This window comes from Stigmatopora nigra, chromosome 8 (genome assembly GCF_051989575.1).
Source record: "Stigmatopora nigra isolate UIUO_SnigA chromosome 8, RoL_Snig_1.1, whole genome shotgun sequence".
NCBI classification, from domain to species: domain Eukaryota; kingdom Metazoa; phylum Chordata; class Actinopteri; order Syngnathiformes; family Syngnathidae; genus Stigmatopora; species Stigmatopora nigra.
The window spans coordinates 2,074,851-2,088,418 of NC_135515.1; the positions used below are offsets into that span (position 1 = coordinate 2,074,851).

Genomic DNA, 13,568 nt, shown 5'->3' on the forward strand with positions numbered 1-13,568 from the left:
ACAACTTTTGGCTAGGTATTGTTTTGGTCAAAAACTGGTGGCAAAGGGGAGGACCGGGGGCAAGATCCGGACCACCATAATCACCAAAATTAGTGGTATGAGAAGCTGAAAAATGATTTTTGAGCTGAGGCACAATATTTCTTCTATTAAAATTATGTCGAGATACACCACCAATCTGAAAACCTAAAAAAAATTTACAATACAAAACCTAATTTTACTCCAAAAGCAGTTTTTTTGTGATTTAAAGCCCACAAAAACAACCAACGCCTGACTCAGACAACATAAAAACAACCAACAAAAATTCCCATTACAACTTTTTGTAATATCACAAAACATAAAACTAACCAACAACAAAAAAATATTTAAAAAAGACAAACAAAATCCTACTCAAACGACCCAAAACTAACCAACAAAAATGCCTATTACAATTATTCATAATATCATCAAACATAAAACTAACCAACAAAAAAAGCATTTCCAAAAAACAAACAACATCCAACCCAAACAACCCAAAATTAATCAACCAAAATTCCTATCACAATTTTCCGCAAAATCACCCAATATCACACAAGTATTTTCCCTCCTATTAAAATTCCACATATCATTAATAACCCAAAAATGACCCAAAACACCTCCAAAACCCAACCAAATCCCCCATCCACCATCCCCACGACCTTTAAAACTCCACCTTAAAAACTAAAACAACCCCCCCCCCTTTAAAAAAAACCCATCCAACCAAAAATGGCGTCTCCCTGCTCCCAGCCTCCCAACATAAACATCCCATATACATTTCAAAACCTACTACACACCTGCATGCTACATCTACGTGAACAAATAATCGCACTCACTCAAGTATACTCGCTATACCAAAACCCCCCCCCCCACACACACACACCCCCAGCACCCCCGCACGCCTTCCACCTCTCCTCTGTTCGTTCCCCTTGGCCTCAAACGCTACTCAGAATATTGATACGTGGCCCCCACCTCGTCTTCCTTTCCTCCCCCCTCCCCGTCTCTCCCTCCATCACTCACTTTCTCCGCTGAATACTGATAGGCCGTCTCGTCCGTGGTCTGAGTTTCAAATCCCCTCCCGCCCCCATCCCCCCCCCCCCCCCCCCAAACCCCCCTCGCGCTTCCTCCCGTCTCTGCGGCTGGCATAAAGGAGCAAATAGCACACAAGTCGGAGCACAGAGGTAGACATAAATTCACTTAAGTACCATTTCAGATTATGTCAAGACCCAAAAAAAAAAAAAAGAGAGGGGGGTTAACGTGGTGGGAAGATGAGGGAGGAAGAGGAAAGCGAGGGGTGGCTAGGGGGGGTGAGGGTGCCTCCACAAGAAGAAAAGCGCCGCTTTTGATAGGCCTACAGCGGAAACTGGCCCGAGCCGTCCGGCAGCGCGGTGGTGAGCGGGCAGGGCGGGCCTGGCCGGCGACAAAAGCGAAAAGACGTGTGAAAAGTTTAGGCAAATGAAGACGCATTCAGGGTTTTTTTTTTTTTTTGGACGACAACCTCCCTCCCGACTCATTGTGGGAGGTGTCAGGCGAGAGGTGGCGAAGGGGGGGTGGGTTTTTGGAGCAGGAATGGCCACCGAAACCAACCCCCTAAAACAAAGATGGAAAACAGGTTGGTTTTCTCACACAAAGCGCAAAAAAAAGTGTGTTTTTTTTACTCTTTTCGCATTAAAAGTACACAGTGTGTGTCCTCTAAGTATTCTGTATTTGTCCTTGAAGGAGACTTCTGGGGAATATATGTCTATGTTCTAATAGAGAGGGAGGGGGGAGGTGGTGGAGGGTGATTTGGTCTCACTAACTTCAAAAAAATTAGAACTCCTTGCTCCAACAGGGGGCGAAAATACCCAAGTTGGAGTTTCTGCCACAAGGACACAGTATTTACATATAAAGTACTGCTCTACTTACAAAAAAGTTCTGGAATAAATTAATTTCATAAGTAGAGGTACGACTAAAAAAACTAAACAAAATATTCCCCATAATTAGCTGGGATAGGCTCCAGCACCCTTGCACGAGCCTTGTGAGGATAAGCGATACAGAAAATAAATGAATTGATAGGGATAAAAACTATAGGCACACACAGGAACATACTACAGTATTTACATATAAAGTACTGCTCTACTAACAAAATGTTCAACTTACAATAAAGTTCTGGAACAAATTAATTTCATACATGTATAAATAAACAAAATAGGCTCCAGCACCCTTGCACGAGCCTTGTGAGGATAAGCAGTACAGAAAATAAATGAATAATAACTATTTATGTCATAACTATAAGCACACGTGTATAGGTAGTGCCCTTAGTTAGTTGGGAAAGGCTCCAGCACCCCCCTGCGACCCTTGTGATACAGAAAATGAATGAATATATATATTAGGAAAGATTATTATTGTTTATATATATTTTTAATCTCCCATGCCGTGAACAGTTTGTAATATTTGGACTGTTTTATAAAGCCAGATCAAATATTAATATTAAAATATTACTGTGGGTAGCTGGTGCAGCACTAGTATAAACATATTCTTGCATCCATATTCTTAAAACTTAGACATTGGAGTTTCTGCCAAGCAGAAGCGGGTATTGCGTATTCCCCACACATTTGGAGAATAATATCAATAAATATTAGGAGAATAGTCCAATTTATGTGGAGTTGAAAACTAAATTTCAAGAGGTATTATGGCGAGACGGCGAGAACAGAGGCAGACGCCGCCCAAGTAATAACACCCTCGTGTACGACGGACGCTAAATTGCGTACTCGCTCTCGGAGGATTGGCGCCGCCGTCTTGGCGTGCGGGTGACCTACGGAGATTGCGGCGGAATTGGCAACAGGTGTATGGAAGTAACCAACAACGCTCTATTTGGAGGAAAAGACAACAAGGTCTTATTTTGTGTGGGTTTCCCAGTGGAAACAATATAGTATGAATAAAATCCAATATATCCAGGAAGTGGAATTAGGGTGCATGTAATGGTTCAGCCAATCAAATGAGAGTATCCTACATGACCCGCCTTTCCTTGTGAGGTCATTAGTACCCATCATGGGACATGATTCGGTTAAAAAATGTAAGAAGGCCACATTGACTTTAAAAAATTGAGAGATGGGCGGGGTCAGCACAAGATAGGATACAAATAAAAAAGTGCATCCGTTAACAGTACATATGAAACATAAACAGAAAAAAGGACTAAAGTATGAACATACTCATCACTCTTCATTAAAGTCAAAAGTATAAAGTACAAAGTCAAGTAAAAAGGAATGTATTAGGATATATTAAACAGCCTCGCGGATGTGGCCCGGGAGCCGTAGTTTTCTCATGTCTGGGATGTTGAAAACATAATTTAGCACATTTTTAGTGCAAAGTGCAAGGAAATATTAAAATTAAAGTCAATTTTCTATATCTGCTATAGTAAGACTTTTATTTTTTGCAACTCTATTAGCCATTTTAACAAAATTTAACATGTTTCGTGGATTAGATCCAAGATGGCAGCACACCGGTACAATGGCTCTTCCTTCTCCAGTTTGGTGTTTCCCCAATTTTCATTATACGTATATTTATGATGATAATAAAGACTTTTAATTCATGCACAAGTCTATAATGTCTACTATTACCAACTATTGAGAGTAAAAAAAATACCCACACCACTTCTATTTCTTCTTTTAAATGTAAACCTGTCATGGTTGACCGCCATTTTCCAGTTTCCATCAATGCCAACTACCTTTCCCCAAGAGCCCATTTCCTCATTAAGCTAATCACCACATCCAAATTATCAAATTACCGACAAACTCTCCTTTTTACCCGTTAAAAACTCCCCCAAAAACGTCTGTGTTTATCAAAAAAGAAAAAGAACCTAAAGATTTTTCTCCCCTGGCCTTGACGCGTCTATTCTTATTTGGAATAACATTGTTAAATCCCGACGGCAAAAGGTTTTTTTTTTTAATGACGGCGTGAGAGGAGATAGTATTGTAAATGTATCAGGCAATTCTTTGAGGTCGGGCGGCCATTAAAGAGCCATTTTGCTGTCTGTTGAAAACGCTCGTCCATATTTCATTGAGATGCATATCTACGTTTCACACTGTCTGCCTTCTCCGTTCTTCTCCATTCAGCGGTGACCCGTCGCTCCCCGCCGTACAATCCTTCACCTTCCTGGCTTAGAAGTAATTACCGCTTTAATTTGCGAGCTGCTTTCGCGCACGTGCCTGCCGCGTGTGTGTGCGCACGTACGTGTGTGCGTATGTGGTACGAGTAGAGTGGTATACGGATGTTTAGAGGCGAAAGGATGCAGGGATTCGAGTGAGGAGGGATTATCAATTGTTGATTGGTTGTCGTTTATGAAAAGGAATAGGGTGTGGGGTAGGTGAATTCATTGAAAAGTTTGTTTTGAAAGAAAAGAGGGGACTTGGGGATGGATGGAAAAGTGTTGGAAAGTTGGATGGAGTTGGGTGGGAGTTTGATCCGGCACCCTCGTTGGCCTTGTGGGGATTTGTAGGAGGGGAAATGGTTAAAAGTTTGAAATGGGGTATTTTTTAATTATGTTTTTTTATGAAACTGTGGTGTAAAATGTACAGAATTGAGTACAATTTTAAGGATTAGCAGGATGGAAAATGGTTAAAATTGTCAAATATGATATGATTTAATTCCGTTTTTTATGAAAAAAATGTGCTGTAAAATGTCAAGTATTGAGGTTGAAGTGAAAAGTACCCTTGTGAGGATTAGTTGGAGGGAAAATGGTTAAAAAGTGTCATATATGGTATAAAATAATTCAGTTTTTATGGAAAAAAATTTGCTGTAAAATGTACAGTATTGAGGTTAAAAAGAAAAGTACTCTTGTGAGGATTAGTAGAATGGAAAATGGTTAAAAGTGTCACATATACTACAATATAATTCAGTTTTTTTTCTGAAACTGTGTTGTAAAGTATACAGTATTGAGGTTGAAATATATTTTGTATATTATACCAAAACAGAAGTCAATTGAAGAAAGTATTATTTGTTGTTGTTGCTGCAGTGCATTGGCCGTTTGCTTCATTTCTATTGTTGTTAATGATTTCTAAAAAAAACACAATGTATAAATGTACAACAGGTCTACGCAATTAACATTCTGTAAACATAGTACGTATATGACTGTTAACTTTTGTCTCGAAATTTGCAGCTTTATTCCCAAATAGCAATGCAAATGAGCACACTATATGATTTGTTGGACTTTGTGCATGTGTTTATGTCTCTCCTCCCATTGGTCCAATTACTCCACAAGCAAAGCTGGTCTGCTTCCCCATCCTCGCCGCATCCTTTTTAAAAAGCCTTACCCCCTTCACCCCTGTACTCCCCACGGTGGGACCACCACAACCCCCCCACCCCCCACCAGATTGTCCATCACAATAACCCCAACATCTCCTTCGCACCTTCCGCAATCCTCCCCATTACCCCCCCATCCTACTTTGTCCCTCTTTTTTTCTCCCCCTCCTTCATTTGCCCCCTAAACTCCCCTCCCAATTTTCCCCCCATTCTTCCCACTACACCCCCCTACCTGGCCTCCCCAGTCCCAGGTGAGCTGACGACACAAGAAGAGCCCATACACCGGTTGAATATTAATGTTTTGATCTGAATATTAATAAACGACGCATCTTAATGACGCTTTTTTTAAAAACATACACACACACCCATCCACACAAAGTACTTCAATAAAACTGGCGTCTGCCGGGACTCACGCTAACGGCCATCTATACCAGACATTGGCAAACTACGGCCCGCGGGCCACATTCGGCCTGCTAGGCTTTTTAATCCGGCCCGCCGACATTGTCCAAATAATGTTATTATTATTATTTTTTTATTATCTTTTCCCTCAAGATGTCCACTCTTATTTGTTTTTGGTGTTTTACAGCCCCTCTATCTTTTTTTTTAATGACATTTTAATATTTCTTAATACATTCCTTTTTACTTGACTTTGTACTTTATACTTTTTACTTTAATGATGAGTGATGAGTATGTTAATACTTTATTCCTTCTTTTCTGTTTATTTTTCATGTGTACTCTTAACGGATGCACTTTTTTATACGTATCCTATCTTATGCTAACCTGGCCCATCTATCAAATCTTTAAAGTCAATACGGCCACTACCCAGGCCCAAAAGTTTGCCCACCCCTGATCTACACCATCTTACGGCACATCGTGCGGCATGGTTAAAAGGAAACCTTCCTTATCCTGGCGGGTGCGTAGAAGACAAATGCCTTCCATGGTCCTCTACAAATAAAGACACGTCTTCTTTCCCACGTCCTTCTCCTCTATCTCACCAGTTGCTCTTCTTTTCACTTTCTTTTTATCTCCTTCTACTCGTTTAGTTCAGTTGCTTTCACCTCCCTCCCCTCCTCCTTTTTTTAACATTTCCCCCAACAAACTCCACCCCATCCAAGCTAGCTAGCACCCCCCCCCACCCCGCTCCCACATCCTCACCTACTCGATATTCCAGCCTTGTTCTCCTGCAGTCTCCAGCACAACTTTCTGACCCACTTCCTCTCCCCGTCCCTGGCCTCCTGATCAAAGCCTGCAGGACGGCATCGCCTTGGGCAGAGGAGAGGGAGAACGTGAGCTGGGTGGGGAGGAGAAGTGGATTTGGGGAGGGTTATGGGGGGGGGGGGAGGATGGATGAAGGGATCCCAGTTGAGAGGAAAAAGAGGAAAAGACGGATCGAGAAGGGATAGAAAGACGCTACCCGGAGATCACAAAGCTCGGGAACGTGGAGCCAGGTGCCCTCTCAAGCCCAAGGACAAAAAAAAAACTCCTCTCCCGACCGATTCACCCGCATATACCCACACAAATACACGCTAGGGCTGTCAGGGGTGTCATGTTCGCTCTACGTGAAGATGAGATTGACATTTGTGATCAGAGGGGAAAAAAGGGTTGTTTTTTTGTGTGTGTGTGTGTTTGTTGTCTGTCAAATATTTATTATTTGGGAAGTTGGGGGAATAGAAATTGAACAGGATGTTTAATAAATGACGCTTTCACGTGACGTGACGTCTTATCTTGTTATTTTGTTTTGCATGAACGCATGAGTGGTGATGAAAATGTCAGGTGGTTTGTTTTCGGGCAGGTGTCAATCAAGTGATTGGAACTTTTGATTTAGTAACGAGGAGGGTGTTGGGGGGGGGGGGGGGGGACCAGGGGGTGTACCCCCGATCAGGCCAACCCTGAATGAGGGGAGAGCGGATGGGTGGGCGGATCCTTAAAACGGGAACTGTTTTTTCCTGTGAGCTGCTGTGACAGTGAACACAACATTTAAGTTGAGAAGTAAAAGTTGGCTGAACTTTGATATTTTAGGTCAAGGTTGTCAGACTCGGTTTGGCTCGTGAGCCGCTTTAACGACAACTTGATTCCACGTGGGCCGGACTTTTTTAGATATAATATTTAGATTTTTTTTTATTATAAATGGAGTAAATGAACTGGATTAAACGCCCTGAATAGTCAGTTTTTTATAGATCTAAAACAATGTTTATTTTAGTTATTTTTAATATTTTTAGATTTTACAAAATGATTTTTGAATTAAAAACACATTGTGCATGAAAGGGTTAAGGTTTAAATTCAGATGAAAACCACAAACTATTAAAGTTGCCTTTTAAAGGAACAACAGTGACTAAAGTTGGAAAATTTGATCTAAGATGACTTTTAAATACCCCAAAATGAGTTTTTTGCCTTCTTTGAAACTTTAAAATCCAAAATATAACTTATGAGGTCCTATTTTATGCCCAAAAATGTCTACTTAAGTGATTGGCGATTTTCACGGAACGAAACTTGACGTTAAAGAGAAGACCCCCTACACTTAAAAACAAGTCTCACAGAGTAATAAAGCTTTTTGATGGTCACGCTTTGACTCTGGAACCGATTATTTCAATTATAATTGATCCCTAAGGGAAAATGCGTGTTGAAATTAGAACAAATTGCAAGCGTAGCAACCGTCACGGAACAGATTGCGTTTGATTTGGGAAGCCCCACTGTATTTTAAGTCTTAATTTCTCACAAAGTATGAATTATTCAGCTTGCGTCCACGCTAATTTGCAGCAAATTATGAAAAAGAGGAAAAATACGCTTGCAGCTTGTTATAGGCGGGAAATACGGCACTTTTTAGGAGCTCTTTGCAATGTAAACAAGACACCTCTCGGCGCCAGAACGCCAAAAAACGTCCATCTCGGAAGGCTGTGTGGTGTATATGTGGGTGTATATGTGTGTGTGGGTATGTGTGTGAAGGCCGGGTTGATATAGGCGTGAAGGATGGAAGAACACCAGCCCCATTTGTACCCACAGTGTGGTGCTGTGTACTTTAACATTCCCCACACATCCCGACAAAGAGCACTAATTATAAATAAATTAGGGACACGACACGGTGCGCCACTAGGGGGTGAAGTGCGGGTGTGTTGGGGTGTGTGTTGCAGATAGAGAGCCCAGAGCTAAAAGAAACAGACAGAGACGCTAGAGTGAGGGAGAACAAGACAGGAGAGCTTTTTGCAATGACATCCAGGTGCAAGTGGGAGAAGAAAGTAGATAAGAAATAAGAGGAATGGAACGTAAGGAAGGCCAGGGGATGGGGGAGGGAGAGGGGAGGATAGGGAGGAGTGAGGAGGAGGAGGAGGAGATGTAAGCTAGTAAGTATACAAGGTCGGAATCCTCAAAAATATGGCTGCGTTATATAGAAAAAAAAGCATGACAAGATTCCCACTCGATGATGGAGTCGCAATGTGTTTGAAGGCAGATACGTAAGGGAAGGAAGGAGGAGGGGAAATTAACAAGTGTGATGACATCCAGGGAAGGAACGTTGAGGAGATGAATGGGGTAAGAGGGAGGGGGAAATGGTTAGGGCTGTTTTTGGGATGGATTGACTGTGTTTTTAGAAAGGGAGTGATAGGAATCGGTTGGAATAAATGCCATGCAATAGGGCGGAGTGGGGGGGTAGGGGGGGGTTGAAAGGGAGTCAACAATCGCCACATGTCCGTCAAGGGTATCGGAGATGACTTGTTGGAAAAAGTGCATGTCAAGTGTGTGTGTTTATGTGGGATTTAGAAATAAGGAGAATGTTCATATTGGAAATAAGCATCAAATTGGCGCTGTCCATGGTCCTGGTTTGTCGGATGTCATGTCAGTCAATTGCAGCTTTATATTTTATCTTGTAAGATATTTTTATGTGTGAGTATGTAGTTGGGAGTGGTGTATAAGTATGTAGGAATGTGAGGGAGTGAATTAGATTGTACAACTGAATCTTTACCTCAGAGTGAGTGAGTGTGTGCAATGGTGTATGCGGATACACTGTTTGAGAGAGTGAGTAAATGACGGACTTCTTTACGGACTGAGAAAGAGTAAATAGGAGTCAGTTTTTGCATTAGAACGGAAGTCAGTGTGTGCATTTAAAAACAAAAAAATGTTTTTTTTTTGGCTTGAAATCAAGAGAGATGGCAGTTATGCATTAAGGAGCATATCCACATTTGAGCCATTTTGTGTGTCTTTTATCCAAAGTGTGTATATATGTGTGTGTATATATTTGTGTGTAAGGCCAAATCCGTGGCCCTATCTAAATAGATCACACTTCCTTAGAGTGAGCAGCCATTTCTCACAAGCTGCCATCTCGCAGTCAGATATAGATGGAAAGAAGGATGAATGGACGGGAGGACAGATGACGATTTGGGACGTACGCTCAAGGTTACGAGCCGCTCCGAGGGGAGAAACCACCAACGCGACAAAATGACGTCTCGACGCGATGGAAGTTAACGATCTAGCCGAGCTATGTGTTATCTTACAGAAATGTTTATTGCGTTAAGTCTTGTCGAAGGGGGGGTCGTGAACTTTTTTGCTAATAGTGGTGAGCTGGGTCACCATGACGACTGAGTTGTACACAAATATGATGTCACTAGTGGACTTGAGAGAGGGGACTGGGAAAAGGTCAAAACATGGAGGGCTTGAACAAAGTACAAAATAGGTTCATTCATTCATTTTCTGGACCGCTTTTCCTCACAAAAGGTCGCAGAGGGTGCTGTAGCACATTAGACGACTAACACCATCCTGCATTGGCCGCCAGCCAATCGCATAGCACAAATGTATTAAGGATTAAGCCAAGGGAGTTAGATTTCATGTGGGTGGGACCATTTTAGATAGAATATTTAGATTTTTTTCTATAAATGGATTAAAAGAACTGGATTAAAAGCCCTGAATATGACGTTTTTAATAGATCTAAAAAAATGTTTATTTGAGCTTTTTTTAAATATATTTTTAGATTTTACTAAAGAATTTTTGCACTAAAAACACAGAAAATGGATTAAAAATGACAATTATTGATTTAAAAGGGGGAAAATCAGGGAATTTTATATACACCAATACTCTTAATTTGAATTTAATCCTAAAACAGAAAGTCAGCACCCATGATTGACTTTCCCGGGCCACACAAAATGATGCGTCTGGCCATATTTTGCCCCCCGACCCCCCACTTTAAGCAATCAGAAGCATTCAACCAGCTAGCCTGGTGATGTGAGCACCCAGTAAAAACCCACACATGCCAAAGTCAAACAAAAAAACTCTACACAGTAACAAAGCCCAGAACCACCAATCCCAACACACCTCCCCAACCACTCACAGCACTTTGTTCCACCATCGGAAAAGCGATTAGCATGAATCGGACGACTAATTAGCGAGCCAGCGCTCTCATTCATTACAAGCGATACGAACGGACCCCGGAACGCCGCTCCATTTTTCATGGGGAGCGCCTCCTCAGACGGAGCGACCCGGCGCTCCATTATCAGAGGCACGCTTCCACCAGAGTCTGATGTTTAAAGTTTCAGCAGCAGACGAGAGTTAAGAAGAGGCGCGGCTTCTTGTGGTTGCTCGCTCGCCGCTTTGGCGGCTGTCTGGAATTAGCATTCCGGCGGCGGCCAGGCTGTCTGTTTGCCTCTGGCAGCATCCGACAGAGGGGGGACACTCTCTGCATCCTCACGCAGCTCGTCTATCTCTCCCTCTGTCACCGTCTATCTCAGGCGGTGTCTGTCTCTGCCCGTCTCGCTCTCGCCCGCCGCTCGACATCCGACAAAAGGTGTCTCGCCTGTACCCCACTAAAACACACCCCCGGTTTTATTTTTCCTGTGAACGTCACCGTTTTTCCGCCACCCGGGACATTTTTCTCATGTCCTCGTCTCCGCCATCAGACTGTTATCACGGTTGTTTATTATTTACAAAATGATTTTTGAACTAAAAACACCAAAAAATGATTAAAAAAATATCTAAATGGATTAAATGAACTGGATTAAAGGCCCTGAATATTAAGATTTTTAGACGTTTTTAGATTTTACAAAGTGATTTTTGAACTAAAAACATAGAAAAATTTATTTAAAAAATGACAATTATTGATTTAAAAGGGAGAAAATCAGGAAATTGAATATACATCTATATCTTTATATCAATTTAATCCTAAAACAGAAAGTCAGCACTCATGATTGACTTTCCCGGGCCGCTCAAAATGATGCAGCGGGCCAGATTTGGCCCCCGGGCCGCTACTTTGACACACGTGTGTTAAACAGTCTAAATTGCACCTGGCTATGATTGGTTGTCCTTTGTCTCCTCATACTTAGCTGAGCCAGGCTCCAGCACCCCCATTGACCCTTGAGAATAAGCAAACAGTCCAGAAAATGAATGAATGAATGACATCAACTGGTGCCCTTTTATGGATAAAAATAAAAATGAATGAACAAATGAAATTGAATAAAAAGGCAGTCTCAATAAATGGGAGTGACTAATACAGTTATGAATATCTAAAATATATACCAAATATAATTTACTGTAAAATAATACATATATAAACTGCAGAACTGACATGCTGGAAGCTCTTTTGTCCCTTCTAGTATCTCTGGTATGATTTTTTTTGTCTCTTTCCTCCACGATGGAAATGAATATCAAGACTTGAGTTTGACCTTCAGACTTAAAATGGCGTTCTATCCATGAAAAGGGTCAAACCTCCCAGAATAATCAGCATTTCATAGTTTCAGGTGAGAGGCCAGGGGAAGCCTCAATAGTAAAAGATCCCCATGGTGTGCTGACCTCTGAAATATTAGGTACCGTACTAGAATGGTCACATTCATAAAATAAATGACTTAAAGAACAAAGTGAAAAATCAAGTCTACATGAGTTGCTGCACCATTTGCATTGAAATACACTTAAATTGTTATGACTCATCCAACTAATCCAACAATCTATTTAAAGTACTTTTTTAGCACTATGGAAAAATATCATTAAGCTTGGCTATAATGTAACTGTACCTTTTTAAAATACAAAAGAATAAACAAATAAGCTCTTCTCCTGTTACTTTTATCCTACCATGGTCAGAAGATCCAAAAAATAGATAAAAAAAAATCTCCCTCAGTACGTTACATTCTTTAAAATAATAGACGGTTTATGATTTATGAAAAAACACACACAAATGCAATGACAAGCTCCAAAACAAAACCTAAAAGGGCGAAAACTACAAAAGTGTCTAAACTTCACGCAAACCTACTTTGACTTCCATTTTTTTATCGCCCCCTTTGAGCCCCAAACACATTTTTTTAGTCCGTCAAGTCTGTCTTCTCCGCCATGAAAGAAGTCAATCACGCGGAGGATCCAACCTTTGTCAGCACTTTGCCGTGCGACCACGGCACCCCCAAGTTTTTTTTATCCGTGGGCCTCAAAGAAAACGTTTTGTGACATCACCCAGGCGCCGCGCGACAAAGTCGGCGAGTAAGCGGGATAGATATCGGCACGAATGGCGCTTTATTAATGAAACGGAATGAGATCAGACGGGTTTAAACGTGCTTTGTAGCTCAAATAACAACAAAAAGGACAAAATACATTCACACCCATTAAAGCCTATATATCTATATATATCCTATATTCAAGATGATGTTTCAGTACCATTGATGGCATGGGTTTTCAACACTGTGTAGCACGAAGAGTGACGCATTTACTCACGCATTGAAGTCCGTCAAAGGTCAGGCTTGTATCTCAAAGCGTGTGCAGCCAATGCTCGTATCTCAAAGCGAATGCAGCCAAGGCTGGTATCTAAAAGAAAAAGAAAATACATATTTTAATTGATTTAATCTCATGTTTTTGTTCTTTTAGTTTCATTTTACTTTGTGTTTGTTGTACTTATTTTTCGGATGCTTTAAAGCAAGGTGTGGTTGGCGGGCCGCTTTAATGTCAACTTGATTTTTTATGTGGGCCAGACCATTTTAGATTTAATATTTAGATTTTTTTTAATTAATAGGCGTATAGATTTATAGATTTTTTAATAAATGGAATAAAATAACTGAATTAAAAGCCCTGAATATTCGATTTTTTATAGATTTAAAACAATGCCTATTTGACCTTTTTTCATATATTTTTAGATTTTACAAAATGATTTTTGAACTAAAAACTGAAGAAAATGATTAAATAATGACAATGATTGATTTAAAAGGGGGAAATCAGGAAATTTAATATACATCTATACTCTTCATTTTAATTTGATCTTAAAACACAAAGTCAGCACTCATCATTGACTTTCCCGGGCCACAAAAATTGATGCAGCGGGC

At 40.9% G+C, this 13,568-nt stretch overlaps 1 protein-coding gene across 1 annotated transcript in view; it reads right to left on the reverse strand.

Annotated features, from left to right (window-relative positions):
- The window catches only part of npas1 (neuronal PAS domain protein 1), a 68,312-nt gene that overhangs the window by 39,431 nt on the left and 15,313 nt on the right, over nt 1-13,568 (reverse strand). Inside the window, exon 3 of the mRNA XM_077722621.1 lies at nt 12,967-13,056. Within this exon, the coding sequence (XP_077578747.1) occupies nt 12,967-12,970 (4 nt within the window). The 5' untranslated portion in view covers nt 12,971-13,056. The remainder of the gene's footprint in view (nt 1-12,966; nt 13,057-13,568) is intronic.